Source organism: Leptinotarsa decemlineata, unplaced genomic scaffold (genome assembly GCF_025532065.1).
Source record: "Leptinotarsa decemlineata unplaced genomic scaffold, Ldec_3_MD MMD2_tig00001719_RagTag_RagTag, whole genome shotgun sequence".
Taxonomy (NCBI): Eukaryota; Metazoa; Arthropoda; class Insecta; order Coleoptera; family Chrysomelidae; genus Leptinotarsa; species Leptinotarsa decemlineata.
The window spans coordinates 10,248,874-10,275,984 of record NW_027412569.1 but is presented as its reverse complement, the minus strand read 5'-3'; the positions used below and the strand labels follow the sequence as shown (position 1 = coordinate 10,275,984).

The 27,111-nt window shown below is 36.4% G+C and overlaps 1 protein-coding gene across 4 annotated transcripts in view; it reads left to right on the top strand.

Moving 5' to 3' along the window:
* Window positions 1-27,111, top strand: part of Pde8 (Phosphodiesterase 8) — a 219,236-nt gene that overhangs the window by 39,238 nt on the left and 152,887 nt on the right. For 2 of the 4 annotated variants that reach the window (XM_074176480.1, XM_023167837.2), the window contains exon 3: window positions 284-331. In XM_074176480.1, coding sequence (XP_074032581.1) covers window positions 284-331 — 48 coding nt within the window. Of the gene's footprint in view, window positions 1-283; window positions 332-11,812; window positions 11,976-18,059; window positions 18,356-27,111 lie in introns of those variants that run through there. The other 2 variants (XM_074176482.1, XM_023167852.2) reach the window with 2 other exon arrangements.

The window sequence follows — 27,111 nt, the reverse complement described above, 5'->3', positions numbered from 1 at the left end:
TGAAGCATTTATACATGAAATACCGGTCGATATGTTAGAGAGAGTGTGCCAAAATTGGACCTTGCGCATGGGCCATCTAAAGCGGAGCCGCGGACAACATTTGCATGAAATCATCTTCAAACATTGAATTATATTGATCGTTTCATCGATTCCAATAAAGATTCCATCAATTTTTTTAAATTTTTTGTGTTGTTTTGAAAATCAAATCCTATACCTCTTAAAAAACTGGCATGAACTGATTATTGACCACTATATATTAATTTCTTTCTGTTTTTTTTTTCAGAAACAAAGCGAAACAAGAAATCGAGTATGCCATTTTTTCCCTTCAAAGGTGAGTAATAGCAACATGTACTTATCCGGCCAAAAAGTCTCAAATGTTTCTTCTCGTGATAGGGAAACATCAGGTATCGAAAAAATTTGCAAAATAAAATTAAACAACATCCCATTGGTTTTTTGTTGGGAAAAATTCGAATGGAGAAAATATCCTGATGTTTCTAAAGACATCGTCTGAAATTAATTTCAACCGACAAGTTTTGAATTTGTTGTTTTGGTTGGCATCGCTGGGTGTTAATTAGGAAAAGTCGAGAGGTTTTCCGAAGTTTTTTAATGAGTTAGAGAAGCTCTTCGTGAAAAAGAAACGTCGCCAGAAGTTGATTATAAATTGACAATTTGAGTTTTTCAGATATCTCTCGCCTTTTCGATAAGCTGCCGAAGAGAAAGTGTTATTGACGTGTTCAGTGTTTTTTGTTTTAGAAATTGCATAATTGAACAGGTTTTTAAGTATTTATCTTTTTGAGAAGGATGGTTTCAGAAACAAAATAGCCTTTATAGACATGGTCTAGAAATATAAATTAAGTTTTTAATTAATGCAAAACGACGAATTCATTACATCAGAAAATTTACATGACAAAAAAGCTTGTTTTGTTTTGCAGAATTTTGCATTTCTTTTTCACTAATGTAGGCATTCAGTTAATCATGCATTATTTAAAAAAAACCTTCATTTTAAAAATTACATCATAGTTTCCATCCAGATATTTCGAATTATAAAGAATTTGTGCAAAAATTTTCAACTTCGAATCTTTCAATTTTTCCTGCGAATCCTGCTAATGAATACAAAATGCTTGCATTGTATTCTACATATCGATATTCTGACTTGTTTGCAAGAGTGCGATAATTGTGATAATTGAATTATGTCAATTTCCGTTCAAATAACTCAACAGTTATGGAAAAATTTCAAACATTTGACGAAGATTAGTGAAACTCACTGATAATTGCTCTGAGACGATTTGAATACTCGAAGTAATAAAAAAAAATCGAAATATATGTATAAGAAAATCCACCTAGGACAATTAACGTTTTCATTGGGTACGTTTCTATGTGTTCTTTAATCAGTGGTATATTCAATGTATTAGCTTTTACGTAATTAAATAAGGTACAACATAAAGCATACAGAGTGGTCCAACGAAAAGTATGTACCTTGCTTTTCTCCTTTTTTCGCAAAAATGCTCGGACAGGTCAATTTTGCTTTTGAGGGGGACACATTTTAGATGTATTTTTCTACCTGTGCCTTCAACCCCCTAGCGAGGGTGAGTAACAACCCTAAAATTTTGAATGGAAAGTGGGGGGTCGAGTGATATATCATTTGAAAGGGCATAAAATTCTCTTTCCAACAATACCTAATTTTTTGTATTTCACTCAAACATGTAGGTATTATGAAGGAAAACAACTACAACCCAGTACTTTGAAATGTGTAATTGACTTAGTAGAATCCTACTTCAGCAAGTGCTGAAACTGTGACCCATTTGCTTCCATACAATAATACAGATTTTGTTCAAATCTATTTCTAACATTCTGTAGCATATCACGTGTTATACTTCTGCACTCTGCAGTAATTCGTTGGCGAAGATCTTCTATGTACTCGAGCTGCGTAGCAAAACATTTATTTTTCAAGTGTCCCCAAAGGAAAAAGCCTGCCAGGCGAACTGGCAGGCCATTCGATGGGGCCTCTCCTTCCAATCCACCGTCCAGGAAACCAGTCATCTAAAATATCTCTTACCGGAGCAACATGTGAGGAGGTGCTCCATCTTGCTGGAAATGAAGCCGATCATCATTATGATTTTGGTCATTTTCAATTATTTCTGTTATGAGAGAATCAATTGTATCTTCAAGCATGTTCAGGTAGACCTCGCCAGTTAAATTCCCAGGAATAAAAATTGACCCTACGATATGACTACCTAATATGCCACACCAGACATTGATTTTTTGAGGGTACTGGGTATGGACCTTTCGGAATAAGTGTGGGTTACTGTCATCCCAGTAACGGCAATTATGCCTATTCACAGCTCCATTCAAAAAAATGTACTCTCATCGGAAAAGCACGTGTTGAATGATAGATGCGGATCATCAATTAGTAGCTGGCTCAGTTGTTCACAAAATAGCAGCCTTCTATCAGGATCATCTTCATTAAGTTCCTGTACTAATTTAATTTTGTACGGATAAACTTTATAGGCTTTTAATATCCGTATTATGGACGAACGGGAGACACCTGAGGCTTCAGCAAGCTGACGGGTACTTTGAGTATGATCCAATTCAACATGTCCCAAAACAGCGACTTCCACTGCTTTATTTCTGATCGGTTTCCGTGGCTGGTGTTTCACATTACGGACAGATCCTGTATCGACAAACTTTTGGACTAACTTGGCAACGTACGAATCATTCACATTTTTCCCGGCATGACTGTTATTAAAGAGGCGAGCAGTAAGTCTAGCACAACTATTATGTTGATAATAAAGTTTAACAATTTCAACTCGTTCAGGAATGGAATAAACCATTTTTACAGTAAAGTTGAAATAATTTCAAAAGCAACCGAACTGAATCAATGAACGTTTGCCTAAATTCTTTTTGTACACTTATCTGAACCAAAAAACGCACGAGAGAAATTGAGGAATGTAGTAGTGATAAAAATGCCGTTTTTTCCGCATTTTCATTAACCCCAAAAATATCGAGTAAATGTTCTTGCTTTTTTTATAACTATTCAAGTAAATACAACAAATTAAATATCATTGGAAAGATAATTTTGTGCCCTTTCAAATGATATATCACTCGACCCCACTTTCCATTTAAAATTTTAGTGTTGTTACTCACCCTCGCTAGGGGTTGAAGGCACAGGTAGAAAAATACATCTAAAATGTGTCCCCCTCAAAAGCAAAATTGACCTGTCCGAGCATTTTTGCGTTTAGCTACAAAAAAGGAGAAAAGTAAGGTGCATACTTTTCGTTAGACCACTCGATATACTTTGACATATGTGGCTTATTTTACTGGTTTACTATTGCTTGCTAACACCTTCATTTTGCATCACTTTATTTCTAATAAATCTCCATTACGTTATAACAGTGTTGCGTCGAAACCTTTTTTTATTTTCATCGTTTGATTTCCATATGGAGCACCAAGGCAGATTGGCCTGTTTGAAATAAAAGGGTAAATCCCGCTTATTTAGGCCACTTTTCAAACTCGACACTGGCTGACGTAGATAACCAAATCCATTCGTTTCGTCTGTTGAGCTGACTGGATGAACCGTATGAATTTATTTTTTGCTGTCTCGAAAAGCATTTGAAATTTCAGACGAATCGTCGAAGAGGGGACAGAGATCATGATGATTTAATCTAGGAGTCAATGTAAGTCATTAAACTGCTTTGAAAATTACTCCATTTTTGCTACAGCTCGAATATTCAAATTTGAATTATCTGGCGTTGTAGAAGTGTTAGTCTCAGTATTATATTGATTTGCAAAACATTGGGGAGATTGAATATCATACAGGGCATTTCATTACTGCCCCGCCATTTTATTTTTTGAACGGGTCAACTCGAAAAATTGAAATTTGGGACAAAGAAATTAATGCATGAATATCTTATTTTGAAGTGAAATTGACAGATGAAACGTTCAATATGGCGACTGACAAATGCTTCACAACCCTAGAATATGATGTCAATATCTTCAACTAGTACAAAATGGCGGAACTTTTAATAATTGCCTGAATACATTGACATCTAACTACATAATATGAGAAGCTTGAGATCAGTTCAGAAGATGCTCGAAATAGTTGCCTTGAACTTATTGACATATGAACAGCCTATCCGATATTTCACCAGAACATTTTCGAACACAGCAACGTCAATATCTCTACAAATATTTATTATTCTCTGCCGTATATGCAATACTGAAGCAGGTTCAGTTTCGAACACCTTTTGCTTTGAATAGCCCCATAAAAATAGTCCAAAGGTGTCAAATCTGGCGAGCGGGTTGGCCATTCTGTAGGACCTCGACGGTCAATCCAACGACCGGGAAGAGTAGTATCCAAATAGTTTCTCACTTGTCTGGAGTAATGCGGTGGTGATCCATCTTGTTGGAATACAATATCCATATCGAATTCATTAGGATTCGCTTCAACAATTTCAGTGATGAGAGGGTCAACGGTAGTTTGCAGCATATTCAAATACAGTTTCCCTGTTGAATTTTGATCAATAAATAGAGGTCCTGTTTCCCAATATTCCTACCCAAACGTTAATTTTTTCTATATATTGGGTATGCGTTTCCGGAAAACGTGAGGGTTGCTGTCACTCCAATAACGGCAATTTGGTCTGTGAACATTGCCGTTTAAGAAAAATGTACATTCGTCACTGAAACAAATATTGTGGAGATAGGTAGGATGCCTTGCAATGGTTTCCGTCATGATTTCGCAGAATTCTGTTCTTCGATCAGTGTCATCTTCAGTTAATTGGTGTACCATTTTAATTATGTATGGAATAGGTACCATTCCTCTTAAAAAGTCTCCACACAGTAGAAGGAGACACCTCACAAACATTCGCGACGGAATAAGTAGACTGTTCAGGATTTACTATTGTTATGTACACTACGGTAGTTGTGAATTTGGATACTTCTTTCAAATATTTTCCATAGATAGGACGATTCGGAAAACATATAAGAAATGAGAATATTATAACTGAACAATGATGTTCATTGTCGTACTGACATTTTATAAACAAAAATAACTTAACAAAACTTATCGTGTTGTTGGAATTGCCATATGGCAGATAAAAAGGAATATTTCCAGAAATATCGATATTAAAGTGTTTGTCTTCAGGAAATTATTAAATGTTTCGCCATTTTGTAGTAGGTGAAGACATTGACTTCATATTCTAGGGTTGCGAAGTATTCGTCAGGAGCTTCAAAATGATGTGTCACAAGACCCCCTTTTCCATTTTTTTTTCGCAGATGGCGCCCAGTCGCCATCTTGAAAGTTTAATCTGTCAATTTCACTTCAAAATAAAGTATTCATGCATTTATTTTATTATACCAAATTTCAATTTTTTGAGCTGACGCCTTCAAAAAATAAAAGAAGAAATGCACTGTATAAAAAGCTCATGTAAAATCCAAGAGAATACCGTTGATTTTTTCCTTTTCTTAGTATTGAGGAAAAACGTTATCAAAGACTTTACCATATTTATGAATTTTTACAGAGCGTTTGACATGGTTAGTTAGTAAAATTAGTCAGGGAAGCTATGGATTACACTGTAGATGACCCCTCCCGATAAAGAAAGCCCCGACACTCTGTCGAATGAGGCCCCTATATCTTCCGTTGAAAGATGAACAACTTTTTCATCCAATTCACCCCAGCCAGGCAGGGGTACACCGTGAAGGGCGGTATTGATGTCTGAGGACATTCATGCCGCCATACCATCAACACCCACCATCAGTCATGACCCGTTTGTCCTTCTGGCAAACATCAGTTCAAAGGGTAAGGGAGCCAGGCTCCAACCTGATTGAAATCAAGACGACGTGCAGGTTAGTTAGTAAACATTGTTATCTGATTTTTAAACATTTATGATAACGACATATTGAGATTGATGGTGTCTTTGAGTTTCCCCACAATTATGTGCAAAGCACTGAACTGGGGCCTCTCTTTTCTTTTTTGACCCTGAATCTTAGCACCGTTGAGTAAAATTATAAACGATATACTTCAGTAAATAAATCGACTGCAAAAGGGGTAATTATTTTCAAATGATGATGTATATATTAATACAAGAAACAGTCAGAAAATAACAATTCGACTTGGATAACAATTTGTTGCCTAATTTTATTTGTGTATCTAATTTTCTTTGTGTTAACTAGCTGTATTTTTGTGATAAAGTATACATATTCTCCAATCATATCATAAACGCGTAGAGCCATACGAAGCATACATTTTCGTATTCCATTAAAGAAAATAGTTGGATGTAATTTCCCGACACAATCTTGTTGCTTTCAGCTCTCGCATATATAATCAGATTCCCAGAGTTGTTATGTCCAGGAAATGGAAAATAAAATATAGAAAATCGATCAGACTGCATACGATTTAGCGGCTCTAAGTTTTCAATTTTCTGATGCATTTCTTGTTGGGAGATGATTTTCTGAAATATCCAGGAAATTTTCTGCCGGTGAACTCAATAATACAGGATGAGTTTTGGTTGTGTTTCGATTTTGAATGATTTACTCCGATTATCAGAATTAGATATTATGTATCGGTTTCTGGGATTCAGTGCAGTGTTATCATAGTTCAAATTGTCTAGTGATTCAGGCAAATATGTTCATTTTACATGGAGATACATTTTCTTTCAGCCTAAGTCAAATGGTTGAGCTTCTCTTGGAGTATTTCTCTTCCTCTTTTTTTCTAGGATCGTTCTTATTATCTCTGTCCAGTGTTTTCTTCTTTTGCTAGTCTGAGCTGCATAAGGCCTTTCCCTTATTTCTTTTCTGGTGTTTCTGTTTAGGTCCACGTTTAACCATCATTAGTGAAGATCTTTTGCATCCAGCTTTTTGTTTTGATACCATAACTCTCTGATTTCCCAGTCATCTTGTTCTGCAATGTTTGTTCCAAATTTTCAAACTTCCAGATTTATTCAGTATATTCTTCAAACTTTAGGTTCGATATATCTATCTATCTATCTTCGGTCATTTGTATGGACTATGCCATGAAGCGCATTGGGTCGTGAAGTTTTCCACTTTTCAATTAGGTTAGGTTACACATACACTGTCTTCCCAGAGTCCGAGTCTCTGCATATGATCATTCAAATGACAGTGTCCTTTAAGAAGGCATGTTAGACATCGTAGTTCATTCCCACAATAGTCCAACAACTGTTTGGTATCAAGCTTCGAAGGGTGAATAAACGCCTTGGAGTGAGCCAATGCTGGAAGATTCTGCCAGAAGTCCATAAATCTTCTTGCCATCCAGGTGTTCAATTTTTGTTTGGCAAAGCCTAAAGCAATGCCAATGACAGGTTCTGGTTCGTTGAAGCTGCTTGCAGCACCCTCCTTTGCAGCTTCATTACCTTCCAGGCCAGTATGACCTGGAATCCAGACCAGGGACGATCTGTTGACTCTTTATATTGAGGAGAGTCGGTTTTTCAGTTACTGCGGCCTTTGAAGTTTCTCTTTCCCATTTGCATCTTCAATAATTACTTCGTAAAATGCCAGAGAGAAAAACAATAAGTGATTCTTCGCCCAATTCCTTGTGGTGGTTTATCTCTTTTTGGCCTTCTTTAGGATTTTGGGTTCCAAATTTTTTGACTTCTTTGGACGTTTCTTCATTTGCCAAATTTTCTCTGAGATCTTTCACCTATCTTGTGAGAATATATCGATTGAAATGTTCCTCTGTTTGACACCAATTATCTTTAAAAAATATTCTATGTTTCTTGAAGCAATCAGAAATACAGTGTTCTGTGATCTGACTTCATCCTACATAGCGAATTCAACAACTTTCTGCAACAACTCTGTATGTTTTGTGGCTTCTAGAGGTCAACTAATTATATCCCTTCCCTCATGTAAATCTGTGGATCTGTATAATTCCTTCTGCTTTAAGAATAGTTTTATAATAAGCACTACGAACGTTAGCTGATAGGATTTGCCCAGACTTCAAATGAGACAAAAATCGGGTTTAAGTTTCTAATATTGAATTTTGGCCATCTAGCCAAGCAAGTCGACCCAAAACTAAACCTCTTGAGCAACGTGGCCAGGTGAGATTCACCTGCTTCCTGATTCCAACCAAGCCTTTAATATAATTTACTCAGAAGTCCTTAGTTGCTCTAATAGTATTGCCAAATAACAAAGTTTTTGTCAAGAGATGGAAATTTATCGATGAAATTGTGGTATACAATTGATAAATTGTGATCGATTCAGTTCAGTTGTTTGTTCATATTCGCAGTATACACTAATGTTTTGATGTTTTTCGGTATCTTTTTGGAAGGTCGTTTATTATCATGTTTACATATTTTTTCTTGATCCTTTTACAACTAGTCTGTTTCGAGTAGGTTCAAAGTCCCATCTTTCGTAAATTATAGGAAGCGACACGCATATTGTTGCACATAATCATTAATTGTTATTTTTTGAACGATATAGGGGTTGAAATGTTCTCTCTCTCTCTATTTTAGATGGTCGTTGCTTCCTATCTTCAGGCGCATATGACCAATGCTCCTCCTGTTGGTTAACAGGAGCTTCGTCGGGGGGCGCAGCGGTCTTGCACAAAGCAATGCTGCCACCCATTTTTTTCAAACTTCTTATAATAAAAAACACTAGTTTTTTTTAAACATAAAAACAATTTGAGTTTTTGACGTTATCAGCACGTCCGTCCCCTACCACGGCCACCACGGAACTCCGGGTTTCTAATATATGTTATGGATATGGACGCTTATTTTCTAACACATAATTCATTTTGAAATATACGGTTTTCATGAGTATCATGCTCAGAATCACACCTCTTGTGGATTCCTTGTCAAAGACTCTTGAATCGACAATTTGTTTGAACGAATTGTCCGGGGAAGTGAATTGTAAGAACTTCTTGAGAACATTTTTCTCAATTTTTGGTGAACATCTAGAAAGGTTTTCCAGATAGCCATTAGTTGAATTGATAGAATATATTCGAGTGGTACTTCATTTTTACTAATCTGCTAATTCCATCACATTCGTTCGGAAATTTGCGTCACGAAGACTCTCACCCATGACGATGAAAGTTGTGAGTGAAGTACAGAATTTTTGTAGATTTCGAATGGTATAGGTTGATATTCTGATGAACTTTAAGGGAGAGAGAGTTTGATCCTTCATCGACTCTGGGCAATTTTGCCTGTCAGCTTCAGGGTATCTTGTGGGATCATTGGATATACGAAGTCAATTCGAATGACATGAACACCAAATAGTTACCGAATGTTGGCAGTTTCTTTGTATGGCATGGGCGGCGTGGTAAAATTCTTTTTCAAAATTTATTTTATTTTTCGTGAAACTACCCATTTTTTCATCAGTAGTAGAGTACATTAGTATTTTATTTAGCAGTTCGGATTGACTACGTATCGATTAAAACTTTCGGAAGATTCCGAAATCACAGGAAAACTAACAAGAAACTAGACTATCAGTGAGGACACACGAAGATTTGGATGTTTTCTCGTTAGAATTCATGTCGCAACAAAGGTATCCAATACCAATTAGGTATAACTTTAAGGGAAATTTTGGAGTTATTACCTACAGATGGCAAAGATACACACCATATGAGCCTTCCCCAATCTTCTGTAGCCTGATACTACAAGAGATGGGCGTTGGGAAACACTGAAGAAACATCATTAAAACGTTCCTAGAAAGTAACGATTGACATTGGATTTGATCGCGGTATTCATGTGAATAAACCGCCTCGAGTAGTTTATTCTCCAAGAACATCAAATGAAGGAGTTTTCAAAAATAGTGTTTTTTATGCCTTTTTCCCCGAACTTCTGATATATTATCGCTCTGAAAAAAATCAAGCGGGACAAGTCGGTCGAACAATTGCCTGTGTCTTTAATCTCTCTGTCCTTTGTATGATCGTTGCTTTCCTCTCTGGGGCAATTGGCCAAGTTCCTCATGTGAACAGTTGACATGAGCTTTCGTAAAGGGGCGCAGCAGTCCTGCTCGAGGCAATGCTCCCACATTTATTGTACATGAATAACTTCATTATTGTATTTTTGTCACATACATTGCTCTTCACGTGGTAATCCAAACCATTCCGGCCTGGATACCGGCGTGAATGAAGTGGGCCGTCACTCCTGAACTTCTATCTGTATCGGTAGAGTAAGGAGGGTGAGTGTAAGCCCACAGCACATAGGCCACATAGGCACATAGGCCATTTTACATCCTCCCGAAGAGTTGTCCTCCTAAGTCATCGTCCATCCTATCTTTTCCAGGAAGGTGGACAGGTCACTGGGAGATACCTTCTTTATATCAGCAGCTGTAGGCCAAGACTCGCCGAATACACATTCTCTTATTGACGATAACTCCGTGCACTCGAACAGGACATGCCTGACAGTCTCATCTTCCTGTTCACACATCCTGCATAGAGGTGTGTCCACTAGCCCCATATTATGGAGGTGTTTCCTTAGTTGATTTTTGCTGGTCATCCCCAGATATTTTTTCGGCGCCAGCTTCCCAGGGTCGCCCAGGATGATCCTGGCAAGATTGCATCCTTTGATTCCATCCCATCTCTTTAGGGATTGAGCATGGGTGTAACATTTGGCTAGTTCCGCAATTGTCGAAGTCATCAGGCCGTAGGTGCCACTGGGTCCTGAAATTCTTAGTCCAGCCGCTTCCTTGGGTAAAGAGTCGGCAATGCTATTACCTTTACTCCTGTCGTACCCTTTAACCCACCTCAGGAGAATGATATTATCTACCGAGGCTTTGGCTAAGTCTTGGTGGCACTCTAGTACTAGCCCTGAGGTAACACGTTGTCTGTTCAAGGCTAATAGGGTTTGTCTGCTGTCAGTGCAGATTGTTATGTTTTTGCCAGAAATTCATTTCCTGGTTACTTCTTTTGTGGCGATTGAGATACCAGCCAGTTCTGTTTAAACCACGGTGGTATGTTTTCCATTCCCCACTTAACCCTCAGGCTTAGTGATCTGGAATACATCCTGAGCCTTCTTTGGTTTTTGAGCCGTCTGTATATATGCGTATTGCATTTATAGCATCTGACTCTGTGTTCTGTTTTATTTGTATTTTGAAGGATGTATTAAACACACACCTGGGCTCAATTGCATCACTGATTGCCTGCAGCAGAGGTTGCGCAGTAAGCGCTTCTCGTCATAGGCTTAGCCTCAATTGACCCATTCCTACTTCGAGGTTTACACCAGCCGTGCGCAATTGTAACATGGCCATTAACGAAACCTCCTTAATGTACAGGTCCAGAGGGGTCAGACCCTTCTGAACCTCTAATCAGAAGGGTATTTCTTCTGGATTGAATCTAGCAGCCTCAGGAAACGCCAAAGACCTTGGAACTGTCAAAGCGCAACAACCCGTGTTTTTCGACTGAATTGTTTCACCGGTGGATGACACATGTAAGAAGGTCGCCTGTTGGTCTCTTCTTCCGATATTCATAGCGATGATCGCTTAAGATGTTGAAGAACTTGCAATACTTGGTGGGGACATATGAGAATGGAGAAGAAAGCGAGTGATATACAGAAGAGGAATTGTGCCACAAAAAAACTAGATAAAATCAGAAAATCAACCAAAAGAACAGTAAAATTTATGGAACCATGAGAACGCCTATATGTTCAGCGAATGTATCGAATATATTCGAACTGGTGGTATTAGTGAAGGTAGTGTCGCTTTTTCTTCCGCGGAAGAACTCGTAGTTCTGTAGATGGTAGTTTGATCGTCGAGAGTGCGGAATGAAAACGTTGTTGTAAAAACTGTGAGCCGCTGCTGTCAAGTCCGACATCCAACGGTATCTTATCTAGTTACCTTTATGTCCGTACGTTATTCGTTTGTTTGGGAGCAGGGAGTCGGTTTGAGAGCAACGTGCGTCATTCGTAGATACGCGGCGCGTGTTACCGGATTGTCTTTGGCTGCATGTTGTTTCGTCGACCAAGTTTCGTGTGTAGTGTGAAAAGTGATGGTGTGAATCGTGCACGGTGGGTGATGTTTGATAAAAAGTGAGGAATCGCGAGATTTGAAGTCGATGGCTGTTTGAATTGATTTTCAACATTTTTATTTTCTCCAGATTGAAAGGACTATGTTTCAGAAACAAAATGTTTTACAGCCTACGAGGTTCGGTTGATTTTATACCCTGTTGCTTCAACATACCCTAGAACTTTCTCTCTACAAAATATATTCCACCGGTTAAAAACAGTCCATAACAATTATAGTGATAAATTCTGATCATTGTTTGATTGCACTTATTTTATCATTCAAAACAACAATTTCATGCGGGAAATATTCGTTATAACGGTTGGTCGTAACAGTAACAATATTGTTATCTGACTTACGTATTTTTGTCCCTTAATCATGAATTTGAATTGAAAACTTGGCACTCCGGTCTATTTTCGGATATACAGCTTTCCAAAAGTCGAAACTATAAAAAACTCAATCATTTCTAGTACCTAATAAAAATTAGTGAAATTACAGTTTTGGTAAATATTATTTTAGAGGGCATCCGGCGATTTTGAAAAAATAATTGAGTGTACTTAGGTATTTTGATGGGTAGATTACGAATCCAAAAGAAAAAAACGGCGCTCTCCCTTATTTACAAAGTTACAGCCCTTCAAAGTTCAGAAAAAGGCAACTTTTCAGCCTTCTTTTTCACAGTATAAACTATTTAAAAACTTTATTTCTCCTTCCTTGACACTTTTCACTTCAACAATCAACATTTTTTCAATAGAAATGTTAAAATATGTAGGGAACTACTTTTTGGTTATATATCTCTGTATTTTACGTTTTTGAGGTTAATGGCATAGTTGGTACGACTGATGCTGTCAATATTCCTAAAGTAATTCATTCTTTAGATCGTAAAATGGTTTTTGGTGGTGTATTAACATAAGATTGAGTTAACAAGTGAACTAACAACTCACGTCAAACTAAAAATCCAAATCTACGAAATTTAAATAGTAGGCGGCGGCAAATACCAACCGCTTTTTTCTGTAACTAACCTAGAAATAGAAGAATGTCACCAGAAGAAGCATCCGTTTTTGAATTAAGTTTTTTATAAGAAAAATGTTGATTGTTGAATTGAAAAGTGTCAATTAAGGAGGAATAAGGTGTACAGTTGACCTAGTGAATGAATGCTTGTGTTTTTAAGTAGTTTATCTTGTGAAAAAGAAGGCTGAAAAGTTGCGCTTTTCTGAACTTTGAAGGGCCTTAACTTTGTAAATAAGTGAGAGCGCCGCTTTTTTCTTTCGGGTTCGTAATCTACGCATCAAAATACGTAAGTTCACTCAAAAATTTTTCCAAAATCGCCGGGTGCCCTCCAAACGAATATATACCATAATTTTTTTACTATCGTATGCTGCGGACCTTTATTCACCTTTTTTGAATGTTTTCACAGAACAGAAAAAATATATTCCGCCAAGAAATCCTATTTTCAGAATAATATTTCGAATAATATCGTCGCAAGTTGTTCTTATTATTTATTAGCAATATTACAAGAAGTCAAAGATGAAAAAATTAAAGAAAGATGCTGCCAAATTTCGAAAATTTTACTAAGCTTTGCCCAAGAATGCAAAAAGACAAATACTTTTTAAAATCTTTTTTCTTGTTAACTAACGACAAATTAATAGTGAAAGGCACATTCTAAACGATAAAAAAATGTTGGTTTCCCTTTCACTTTAGCATTCAGTTCTAGTTATATTTGGCAAGACCACCAACAGAACCGACCAAAAGGTCCCCAGTGAAACTATCATTCAATTTCATTAACAATTATGATGAAAAAATATAATTTTCAAGAAACTGAAGGGTTCCTAAGGAAAAATAGAAGTGAAAAGTTGTTAAAGGTGTCATTTTGATTACCGAAAGTGAGTTTTTGAAATAGTAAATTTTTTTAAATTTTGGGCAACAATTTTTGACTTCAGATTTGTGATCAGCGGACTAAAATACGAACATTAAGCACGGTGAATATTAATGTACATTTTACGCATATTGTTTTTCAGAATAATTGCGGTTTGTTTTTAATGTCCTATAATGAAGGCTTGAATTTTTCTTTCAAATAAACAAAAAATGAACAGATAACTAGTCGTCATTTGCCCGATTTTCGTGGTTAACAAACGACAGCAGTGTTGCCGTTTCGTCAAGCAAGTGGCAGTTTAATATTTTTTGGAAAATTGATGTCTCGATGATACTCAAAATAAAATTAGAATTATAATTAATATGTACACAACCTTCGTGTATTTTTTAGCATGTGGAACAAAATAAACACTGAGGAACATTGACAAAATATGCCTTCTGAAGAAATACTGAATTGATGACCATAGCCTGAAGCATGAATTCAGAAACAAGTCTTCAATTATGGTCTTGAAGCAATAAAATGACATATTTCAATAACACATTCTTCTGGACATCAAATGTCCATTTGATGAATCAATCTGATGACAGATTTCAATCATGCTGTTGACTTGTTGAACATTCACATTATGAAACAATTGCTCGCAAAAAATTGAAATCGTATTTGATATTTATCATGCCGATAACTTGGTACTACAAGTACGTGCATGGTACGACCACCTACTTGTCAGTCCATATCTGGTCATTCGAAAAAATAATTGTCATTGTACGTAATTTACTCATGGGAGCAGGTATGCGAAAGTTCATTCTTCACGATATGAGTGAAGTTTCTTAAAACAGAAAATTATCGTTATTCCGGCTGTGATTAATTCTCTACAAATGCTTGATGGAACTTATTATTTTCATTTACAAGTTGAAGCGACAGAAAGAATAACAGAAGTAATGCACGAAGAAAAGCAAGTAAGCCGCACAAATTTACAGACAAACACATTTATTACATATATGATATGTGTGACGATGATATTACCATGATTACAATGGTATGACTCGTAAAAGGCGATACACTGTATTATATAGTAAATATTTTTGTTGCGAACAAAAGAGGTTAACGTTCAAATCAGAAAAAATTACCGTTATCTATTGAATTTAGGAGTTCTATGAGCTGACATACTGTTTAAAAATCTGTTTTTCCGTTAACCAGCTGTCGCTCTCATACGGACGACAACTCTCAGAAGTTGAGAAATTTGTGCGAGCTAAGAACTAAGGAGGTCTTGCCTTTTAACGTGTGATTCCTAACACGGTTGCAGAATCATCCCAGCTTCAACCAGATGAATTCTCTCGATAAAAATATCTGGTCGAGGTGGGAATCGAACCCACGGCCTTCCGATCGTGAGTCGGGCGCACTACCACCGCGGCCAATTCCACAACCTAACAATAGTTGTTAATGTTATTTTTACAATGCCGTGGCGACATATAATTGGCCCGGTACCGCCGCAATCGCTGTGTGTCCCGGCATTTTGAATCTGTAATATCTTCGAAAATAGTCATTCAAATTACATGCTGTTAGGGGCCAAAATTGATCACATTATAGACAGTTAATTTAGAGGATATATTGAAGATAATTTTATACACACGCCTTTTCAACCGCAGCTGGCGTCTTACTTGGAATATTCAATAGTATATTTTACAAGTGAGAAATATGTCATTTTCTTACGCATTGTACACTGTACTTTTTTTACGGTTGCGTTGTTTCCAAGTATTGAAAATTAAAATACATACATAATAATACCTGTATGTCATTAACTCATTTTTATATTTCATTTGAAATAGTAAGTGACAGTTATATTTGAACAATTTTGTAAAGTAATTCTTAGTAGGTCGTTTCGTTTCAACATATTTCGATAATTGAAATATTAGCTGTGGTAAAAGTTGAACTTGATGGGGAAACTGAGCTTCCACAGCATTGTTCAGGTTCTAATGGCGCTGGAGGCTGAATTAATTCTGCAATACCTTTTGAAATTTTCATTTTGTTGTTTTCATGGAATTGTCGATATAAGATTCAGCACCGTTGCTGGATTTACAACCCCCATGGCGTGTTAAATTTAAAAGATCTGCCCCACTCATTAACTAAAATAGTCGCAGATGACCTTCGGAAACAGTGTCCAGTAGATATATAATTCAGGGTTCGGTAATTGCAAAAATTTCGCCATTTCTTCCGCCATGGTGCCAAGTTTATTTATCCCCACAGGCTGTAATTAAAAAAAATGTTTCATTTGTGCATGATTGAAGCTCCATATATTTTTTTGTGAATTTGATAGAATTCTCCTGTGACTGTGAAATTTCTAGGAACCTTGGTTTTAGTATCGGGTAATTTTATTAAAAAGGCCATGTCATCAATTTTCAATTTTCGAAGTTCATCACAACGGAATGTCCCTGTAAGGCCAATAGCTAAAGCAGCCTTGAATCAAAACCAAACATTCATTTTTCGATAACAATTTGAAAAATTTCAATTCATACCTTTATCAGCAAATACTTTTTATTAGATGCATCTTTTAAAAATTGTTAATTTTCTTCAGAAGTTGATGTTTTTGACTGTTTTAGAGCATATTTTTCAGATTTGCGTTTTAAAAATGCACGTAGTTTTACGTATTTTGATATATCAACACAGTTTTCAATAATTAAGATACTCCTCAGTATCGAGTACTGAGACCATAATGTTGATTATTTCAATCTTCTTGACAACTCTTCAAAATAAACTAACAAGGTATTTTCGAAACTATGATTAACCTTGGCTCTCATTTTCCGGTCCATAAAGTTTCTGTAAGCGATTTCATATTTTTCTCTTGATGTGCTTGGTTATATTCATTATTTAATAAATCTGAACTGTTTATACTATAACAATCAACAATAAAACTATTTTCGTTGGGTAAGTTGACAGCAATTATTATGCAGTGCTTCGCTTTTGTTGTTTGGAAACGCCGACAATGGGCTACTTGGATATTGCACGCGAATCGTCAGCGTAGCGTTGTCAACATGAAGAACGTGTCATATCAATATGACATGTAACAATTCATGAGTGACTTGAGTTATCGCGATAACAGTGAGAAATTATTTCTCACTGTAATGGCGAATATTTCTCACTGAGTGAGAAAAATTCGGCTGAGAAACAGAGATGAATGATTGTTAAGTAGATGATTTTATAAGTATAGATTTCAGTTTAGAAAATAGTGAATTTCCAGGACAGTGAACAATTGTAAAGATTTTAGCACTTTCTGAAAAAAAAGTAGGTATCAAGAGTCTGAATAAATTACAACCAATAGCAATTCTACAAGTTTTATCAAAATTATAGAGAACATTATAAAACTTCAAATCAACCTACATTTTGGTGTACCTCAAGGGCCCTCCTTGGGTCCTAAACTGTTTTCCATATACTTGTAATATAGTTTCTGTGTTGAAATCATGTGAATGATGGTGATACGCAGATCAAATATGCATTTCATAATAATGATATGAAGCAAGTAAAATGAGAATTGAAACTTCCTATGTTTCTTGTTTTTCATGATGATATTTTACCACGTAGTAACGGCTACATCCATCAATTTACATAAAGCATGCTGAAAACTTATTGGACTAGTGATCTGAAAAACTTATTAATTGAATCAAAGGAACACTTCCTCTGTGTAAGTCCTAGAAAATCAGTTGTCAGACCAATGAGCTCAAAATTATTGCCAATTGAAATTTTTCCAAAAATTGAAGGATATCTATTGGGGTCTGTCAGTATATCGGTAATGGTAACAGAACACACCGATTTCGAAAAGAACAATGCATAAAAAATCGGCGATTGAGGAAAATATTGGGAAGCTTGATTAAACAAAAGGTTTTTTTCTGTGGTTGGGTTCTGCTAGCTTAACGTTGAGCTGGTTCTGCTAGCCTGACGTTAAGTTGGAAAGGCCCTGGATATCTCCACCAAATGAGAAGCGAAACATTCTGGAATGGAGTTCAAAATTGATCTTCGAGTAAAAATAATCTAACATTGTAGCCTGGGAATAAATGTGATAATCCAAAGTGGTTCCGCCAGAGGTCTAAGCCAAGACGGTTTCTGGTGTTGAAAATTTACGTCATACCGTATATTCAAGTGTTGTTACTTCAAGTCAAAATTATGATTTACTCGTGCAATTTTAATACTGATATCGCAGATCAAATTCAAATTATGTTTCTTCATTTGTGTTTACTTTTCTTATCAGCATCCAACGCTTCGTTCATTTCTCTCAGTTACTTCATCGAGATTGACTTTGAATGAACTATAGACGATATCCGCGTTATTTATCCGTTCAGGACAACCGTTGATAAACACTTTGTAAATCGTTTGTGCCTGTGGACATCAATTGTGCGCCTTTATGGGGGTCGGCAAGGTATCAGTGTTCTGTTGTGGCGATGCCTTCAAGTGGTGTGCTGAAGATGATCATTCGAAATACTGAAGACGACGAAGAGGATATGGAGGCTCTCGTTCAGGGCGAGATTATTGAGGAGGAAGTCGAGGGTGAGTTCTGTGATTTTTCTTTCCAGGTTACCACTGGAACTAGATTTTAATACTGTTTTTATTTACTGAAAAAAAATTGAACGTTGTCAAGCCATTGTTATGCTGATGCCCACCAGTTCATAATGTATCGAGTGAAAGTCAGTTTGGATTTCTTACTGTAGGGTTTTTCCTACAACTATTTAGTTAAGAAACATTTCATTTCTGTTGTCGAGCAGTCGTACAAAATATCCATCTTCTCTCCAACCGAAAGTTTATTGCCAAAAAACATACGGATATTTAGAATGGAACCACTTGGTACGTTTCGAGTAGGTACTCATTTTTAACACATTTATGGGTAAAGACAAGGACCCAAGTGGTTGATCCTTTGTGACTATATTTACGACTCGACCTTTCGTCAGTGAGAAAATGACTTCGAATACAATTTTCAGCCAGATAACACTGTTATTTTCTGTTTGTTCATTTGTTGGTGTTGTTAATAAATTTTATTATTTGTAAACTCTGTGCCCGTCTGATTAATAATTCACCTATCACCAGTCCTGACATTACCAATGTTTGTTACGAACTTTGAAATGGGAAGTTAGTTACAATAATGATTTCTGATCTGATTGTAAATCATGATATGATGCTGATAAAACTTATTAAATTATTTATGGATTCAGTGGGATATGTATTAATTAGTTCCAACTTATAGACCGTTTGTGTTGACAACTTGATACTGTACTTGGCGCAACTTTTTCTGTGATATATGACTCAGCATTATTGAATATATTTGTAAAGTTCGCAATTTTCGCCGATGATAAATGTATATCGAATACAATTTAATGTCCGATGTGGTATTAGCTGGGGAAATAGTTGTTTTCCGGCAGGCATTTACCAGAACCTATTGTGCGAGATAATTGTTTTGATATTCCATTTTGAAATATCCATTTTCTTATTCAATAAAGTATATTTTGATTAGGCCTCGAAATTGGGGATTAATGAGATAATGATGAAAATTAAATAATTCCAAACTCATTCGATCATTCCTATCCAATATAAAAAAGTTTTTCAAAAAATATTGAAAAAGTAGCTTCTTCCCCTTGAATTCAGCTCAGCTTCCACCTGAATTTTTGATTTCGAAAAAAATGTACTATTTTTCAGCGCGCCAATGAACGGGCGACAAATTGCAATCAACCTTGCTCCAATAATGTCTATTGCGCAAAACGAATCAGATCTCCTTTCATTTGTTTCGGGTGTCAATGATCCACGATCATCGTGAGGTAATCATCTATTTCGAAGTTGACGTTACGTAAAAAAATGTTAGGAAGGCGTCACGAACCTAGTTATTGAAGACCGTTTGGAAAGCACCGAAAATCAAGCTGAATATCAAGTATTTACGGCTTTGTGTCGCAATAGATTTTTCAAAGGAAGGTCTCATGAAATTATTAATAAAATTGTTGTTCGATTAGACTAGTTTTTTTATTCAAACTTTTCTAGTAGGTTTTATTAGGAATATAATATAATATGACATGACATGACATGATTATTAGATGAGATGAAATGACATGACTTGACACGACACGTGATGACAAGGCATAACGACACACGAGACAAGACGATATGTCATGAAACGACATATAATGAGACGACATATCATGCCATGAGAGAGTATGGCATGAGACGACTTGGACATGTCATGAGACGACAAGCCATGAGATGACATGCATGATACGGCATGAAATGAGACGACATATCATGAGAGGACATGTTATGAGAAGGCATGTCATCAGACGGTATGTCATAATACGGCATGGCATGAGACGATATGGACATGTCATGAGACGACAAGTCTTGTGAAGACAAGTCCTGAGACGACAAGTCAATGTCATGAGACGATATGTCATGATACGGAATAGAATGAGACGACATGGCATGAGTCGACATATCATAAGATGGCATGTCATTAGGTGTCATGTCATAATACGGCATGGCATGAGACGTATGAGACGACATGGGCATGTCATGAGGCGACATTTCAAGAGATGGATATGGCATAAGACGACAAGGATTAAAATGTGGTAACATTAAAAAAGGTAACACGAGATGACATGACTGGTATTACATCGACATGACTGGACATGGACCAGACATAACATGAGATGACATCACTTGAGATGGCATGGACAGGGCACGGAGTGGACAAGGACATGACGTAGACAGGACATGGACACGACATGGAAAGAACATGGACACGATATGGAGAGGACATGGATAGGACATGGACAAGACATGGATATGATATGAACCGGAAATGGACAGGACATGCACCGGACATGGACAGGACATGCACCGGACATAGACAGGACATGTACAGGACATAGACAAGGCATAGGCAGGAGTAGGAGGCGGCATGGACAGGGCATGGGATAGTCATGAAAAGGACATGGAGGGACATAGACAGTACATAGACAAGCCATGAACAGGACAGGGACAGAACATGTAGAGGAGAAATTACTCTAATATTCTCACTGTTTGGAAAAGAATATACTATGAATAATTTTATTACTTTTAATTCGCAAAGAGCTGTGAAGTTGGCCAACACAAAATTATAAAATCTGCTTTCTATTTATCGGCTTATGAGAAACGAGAAGAATTTTGGACCTTGCTTGTTTTATCCTGTTAATACAATGAAATGAATCTGTATAATATAATATAATATAATATAATATAATATAATATAATATAATATAATATAATATAATATAATATAATATAATATAATATAATATAATATAATATAATATAATATATGATATGATATGATATGATATGATATGATATAATATTTTATGATATGATATGATATGATATAATATAATATAATATACATTCTAGGACTTCATTGAATTTGGTCGTAATACATGCATATTTCATATCATATTTCGATGCTTTTGACATGGACATAAATGAAAGCGTCGAAATGTTCATAAAAGTAAAATAACGACAAGAGAGCACACGACTATATACGTCTACATCTTGACGAAACAAAATATTTACATAATGTAAAACGTATGGACCAGGCTTACCTAATAGGTATGCTGTATGCGGAACAGTGTATACATTCAACTCTCGGGATTTACGACCATGAGCGAAAGATTAGATTAAGATAATGATATGACGTACATATGCTATCAAAATACGTTTCTAGAAGTAATCGGAATCTCTTCTTGGAAAGGAAACTCTGTACGTTTGAGAATGGATGAAAATCGAAGGGATTTCTTAACTTAATGAAAATGCAAATGAAAGTAAAATTTCTCATCGATTTTTTTAATTGATAAACAATTGTATCAATATATGACCAATGGAAATACCTTTCAAATGAGGTATTTGATTTGAAATATTTCTGGGGATGATTCTCATTTCGAGTGGATTGAAGTGGGGAGTAATCCTTTTGATAATAATAATAATAATAATGAATTTATTGAATCATTTATGAACACACGCAACATGATAAAGAATACTTCAAAAAACCACAATGTTTATGGTGAAAGTAAAAGAAGAGAAGACAACCCATAAATATACAAATCTGTGTCAAACTTCAACTATTCACTTTGAAAAATACAGATAATGACATATAATATAATAAAGATAATATGCAATATAAAAATTACATTTGTCAGGTTTTTCACTATTGTTATATTATCTATAATTTTTGTTCATTAATCATAATAATCTACACTCTTGAGGTGAAATGACATTTTTCCATTGCATCGAATCGAAATATCCATTCATATAATTTTTCTCAACATCCTTGCCCTGTCAAGCCGATTTATTATTCGCCAAGTAATTGTTTAACTCGGCAAGTCGTATTGGAACATCATTAAAAATATCGTTCGATCTTATTCTCTCTGGAGACCTTGACAACAAGTATCAATTAACATTGATTCAATGAAAAAAACTAGGTCATAAATTGGGTGAGTTTTGGTTCAATTTATTTCAGATGTAGTTATTAAATCGGGGAAAGTCGATGCATCAGCTCATCTGGAGTTTGAAACTAAGAACTTGTGAGTTTTCCATGGAGAAATGCAATTTAGATGGCACAATAAGGAGCATGGGTGTAATTGACACTTCGATAATTATCATTGTTTGAAGATATCCTCAATAGATAGACATATGCCACCGCGAACTTTTTTTCTAGATCTATGAGCGAAGAACAACAATGTTGAAAATTGTTTTGTTATATTTAAAAGGGATTAGGCAGGGTTTTCAGTGGAAGCACCCCGGACTTGACTACTCGTAATTACGGAAAATATCACATGAAACGATAAAATTAATAAACACTATGGAGTTTTTGAGTTTATCGCTTTCAGACAGACGAGCAAACACTGCGGGGGATTTTAATTTATAATATGTTTCTAGTGATAGCAACAAAATGTTCAGTAGACATCGGGGTTAATCACTGTCAGAGGTTAATCTAACCTTGAAAATCCCTTTTTTGCAGTAAAAACGGCATTGATCGATATCCAATATCGTATTGTCGACATTCATCAGTATTCTAGCGATTGTCACAGAAGTTTATCGCCGTTAATGTCGGTCATAACTGACTGTTTTATAATGATGAGAATTGCAGAAATCGCAATAAAATTTTATCACGAAATACGATGTGGAATGGAGGAATAATTTGCCACGGAAATTGACAGTAAAACTTGAGTACGAGGCGAAATTTAATTCTCAGGCTTTTACGCACGATCCATGAATAATGAGAAGTAATAAATCCGGAAAATGACGAATACAGTTGATCTTTTTTGGAGTAGAGTACTCATATGAAGAACGTTTCGTGATTTGTTTTTCAGAAGGAAAGAGAAACATTTTTTTATTAGAGCATCTGAATAATCTTTCGTCAAAAAAATTTAATAGACATAGACATACAACGACTGAAAAACCCTTCGTGAAATATCCGGATGAGATATCCAATCGATACTCAAAAGAGATCCATCATTACTCTTCAAATTTCTTAAACTTTATACGTTTGGTGGTTAAAGCTGTGCAAGTAATCACGCCAGGTTTTCAATTAATACATTTTTGGAATACTCGTGAAATTTAAGTGATGAAAATACTTCAACAACTTGAATAACTTGAAAATACGACTTTGTACGAAAGTGAAAAACAAGTAAAAATTTTATTGAAACATGTATCTTGCCAAAGAAAGGTCGAACTCTTCCTCTCCTATTAATTATGAATTTTCTCTATGAAATTTAAAAATTTTCAGGATTGAAAATTTTTTTTTTTGTGAATAAATTGCCAAATTTCAATAAAAGAAACCAATTTTCACGAACTAGTAACGAACAGGGCCATAAATGGCCCAATTTTTTTTTTTTTGGAAACTCAAAGCTTGGCTTTCAACCTCTATCGATCCTGAAAGAAGGCTCGCAACGGAAAATACAACGCGAATTCATTGCCGTGCTCACATAAAAAACCTTGCCACGCTGAATAGTCATAACGAAAAATCAATGTAACCTTATGAAATCGTCAAATTGCGCTGAATCACATAAGACGGTATCAATTTCAGCGCAAAAATTATCGCTCTGACGCGCTAAATTTTGTGCTATGAAGGACATATTCCGAAAATCCCATGACCTACAGCGAAAAATACAAGGCAAATTCAACATAGAGCGTATAACCCCACGACAAACATTATCGCGCAAAATAGTCATCATAATAAACCAGTATCAATTTCAGCGCAAAAATTATCGCTGTATTTGAAAACGCGCTAAATTTCCCAAAATCAAATCACTTACAGTGAAAAATACAAGGCGAATTCATCATCGAGCGTATATCCCCACAGAAACATTACCGCGCTAAATAATCATCATCAAACACCAGAATTAATTTTGGCGCAAAAATTATCGCTGTATTTGAGGACGCGCTGAATTTCGTGCAGCGAAAAATAATAGGCGAATTAATCATCGAGCTTACATTTCCAAAAAAATAGTAATCACGAAAAACCTGTATTATTTTAGCGGATGAGTATTCGCTGTATTTCAGGAAGCGCTAAATTTTGTGCTATGAAGGACATATTTTGGAAATCCCATGATTGACAGCGAAAACTAGATAGCGGATTTATCATCGAGAGTACATCCCCACGGTAAACATTACCGCGCAGAATAATTATCGCGAAAAACTAATCTAAGCAACTCCCTGAATTACGTTCAATTACATCTGCTCGATATTAATTTTAGCGGAAAAATATTATTGGTGTCTGAGGACACCTAAATTTTGCCATCATTCACAACGAAAAATACAAGACGCTTACATCTTCACGAAAAACATTATTGCGCAAAATAGTCACCACGAAAAACCACCCTAATTTAGGAAAATTGCTGAATTACGCTAAATTACATCTACGCGGTATTTATTATAGCGGAAAAATATTCGCTGTATTTGAGAGCGCGCAAAATTTGGTGCTATGAAAAATATTTTCTGGAAATCCTATCAGCGACAGCGACAAATACAAGGCGAAATCATTATCGAGCGTACAGCTCCACCAAGAACATTACGTAAAAAACGCGCTATATTTTGGCGCCACGCGGAACTTGTAACGTATAATAAGTAAGGAACAAACTATGGATATCTATCACTACAAATTTCCACTCGAAGCATTTCAAACTACATTTTTTGAGCAACATCGGCAACATTATCCTTGTGGAATAAACATGTGGAGGTGGTTTTTCCGAAGGGATACAATCCAGAGTGATTCAAATCCACTATTTTTTCACAGGCACCTTCTCTCGAGGCGCCTTAAAGGTTTTCCTGTAGTTTTTGTGTAATCTATGAAAAACAAGAAGAGTTGTAAATTGCAAGGTCTAGATCTAATATGAGATTTCTCAGTAGATTCAAGTCGGTATAATGAATGAAACCCTGTGATGGGTGTGTCAGACGGCGTACAGAAAAAGTAATAGCCCATTGAACACTCTCGCGTCTATAAACTTTATAGATTACAAGACAATAATCAATTACGTAACGGCTACTATTTAGAAGGCGGGTCCGTACTTGGGCATATTGTGTAATCACTGTCTCCCTTTTGAGAATATAGCGTCAATTGATTTCGATAGCTTGACGTGATACATTGTTTCTGAATATAATCGGACGATAAATTAAGTCACTTGTTTGATAGACGCGCCGAGAAAATTAGAAAATGATTTGACCGAATATGGTGATTACTGTAGTGGTAGTTGATTGGTCGGAGAAAATTGATATTTTCCTTAAAGAGGTTGGTGAATGTAGCTCGCGATTGTTTGAATCGTGAAGAAATGTGTGCAAGAGGATAATGTTACTTCATCCTCATTTTCGTACTACCTCATAATAGCAGTTTCGATACGAAGGACGATCCAATGATAACTCGACACCCCGTTACAACCTACAAGAGGTTCTGTCTCTGTATCTATAGAGTAGGGAGGGTTAGTGTGGGCCCACAGTACTTAGGTCACATGTGACCCATTGTACATCCTCCCAAGGAGTTGTTCTCCTAGGTCATCGTCCATCCTGTCCTTTCCAAGAAGGTGGCCAGGTCTCTGGAAGACATCTCCTCCAGGTGTAAGCCAAGACTCGCCGAACACACACTCTCTTATTGACGATAACTCCGTACATTCGCATAGTACATGTCTGACAGTTTCATCTTCATTTTCACACATCCTGCATAGAGGTGTGTCCACTAGCCCTATATTGTGTAGGTGTTTCCTTAGTTGACAGTGGCCAGTCAGAAATCCTACTGTTGAGCGTAGATTTTTCCTGGTCATCGCCAGATATTTCTTCGGCGCCCAGGGTGATCCTGGCAAGATTGTTTCCTTTGATTTCATCCCATCTCTTTAGGGATTGAGCATGGGAGTGACGTTTGGCTACTTCCGCAATTGGCGAAGTCATCAGGCCGTAGGTGCCACTAGGTCCTAAAATTCTTAGTCCAGCTGCTTCCTTGGCTAAAGAGTCGGCAATGCGATTATCTTTACTCCTGTCGTGCCCTTTAACCCACCTCAGGATAATGTTATTATCTACCGAGGCTTTGGCTAAATCTTGGTGGCACTCTAGTACTAGCCCTGAGGTAACACGTTGTCTGTTCAAGGCTAATAGGGCTCATCTGCCGTTAGTGCAGATTGTTATGTTTTTGCCAGAAATTCCTTTCCTGGTTATTTCTTTTGTGGCGATAGAGATACCAGCCAATTCTGTTTGAACCACGCTGGTATTTTTTCCCATTCCCCACTTGATACTTAGGCTACCCCTACAAGGAGTTATTGTGGTAAACGTCCATTCCAATTCCACCAAATGAGTCCAGGTTTTTAGAGGAGTCGATGAGTTTTTTTGGTGACGACGAGGACTTTGAGTAAGCCTGTTATAGAATATAGGATATCCCTGATGTAATCCAACAATTTTTTCGAATCATATTTCAAAGGATGTATAAATGCCTAGCAAATGTTGAACAGTTTCTTTGGTAAAGCCAATGACAGGTTTTGATCCGATAAAACCGGGAATCCAGACCAGAAACAATTTGTTGAGTAAAAAGTGTCTATTTTTTCCCTCAATAAACAGGGTGGTCCAACGAAAAGTATGCACCTTGCTTTTCTCCTTTTTTTGTAACTTAACGCAAAAATGCTCGGATACGTCAATTTTGCTTCTGAGGGGGACACATTTGAGATGTATTTTTCTACCTGTGCCTTCAACCCCCTAGCGAGGGTGAGTAACAACCCTAACATTTTAAATGGAAAGTGTGGTTGAGTGATATATCA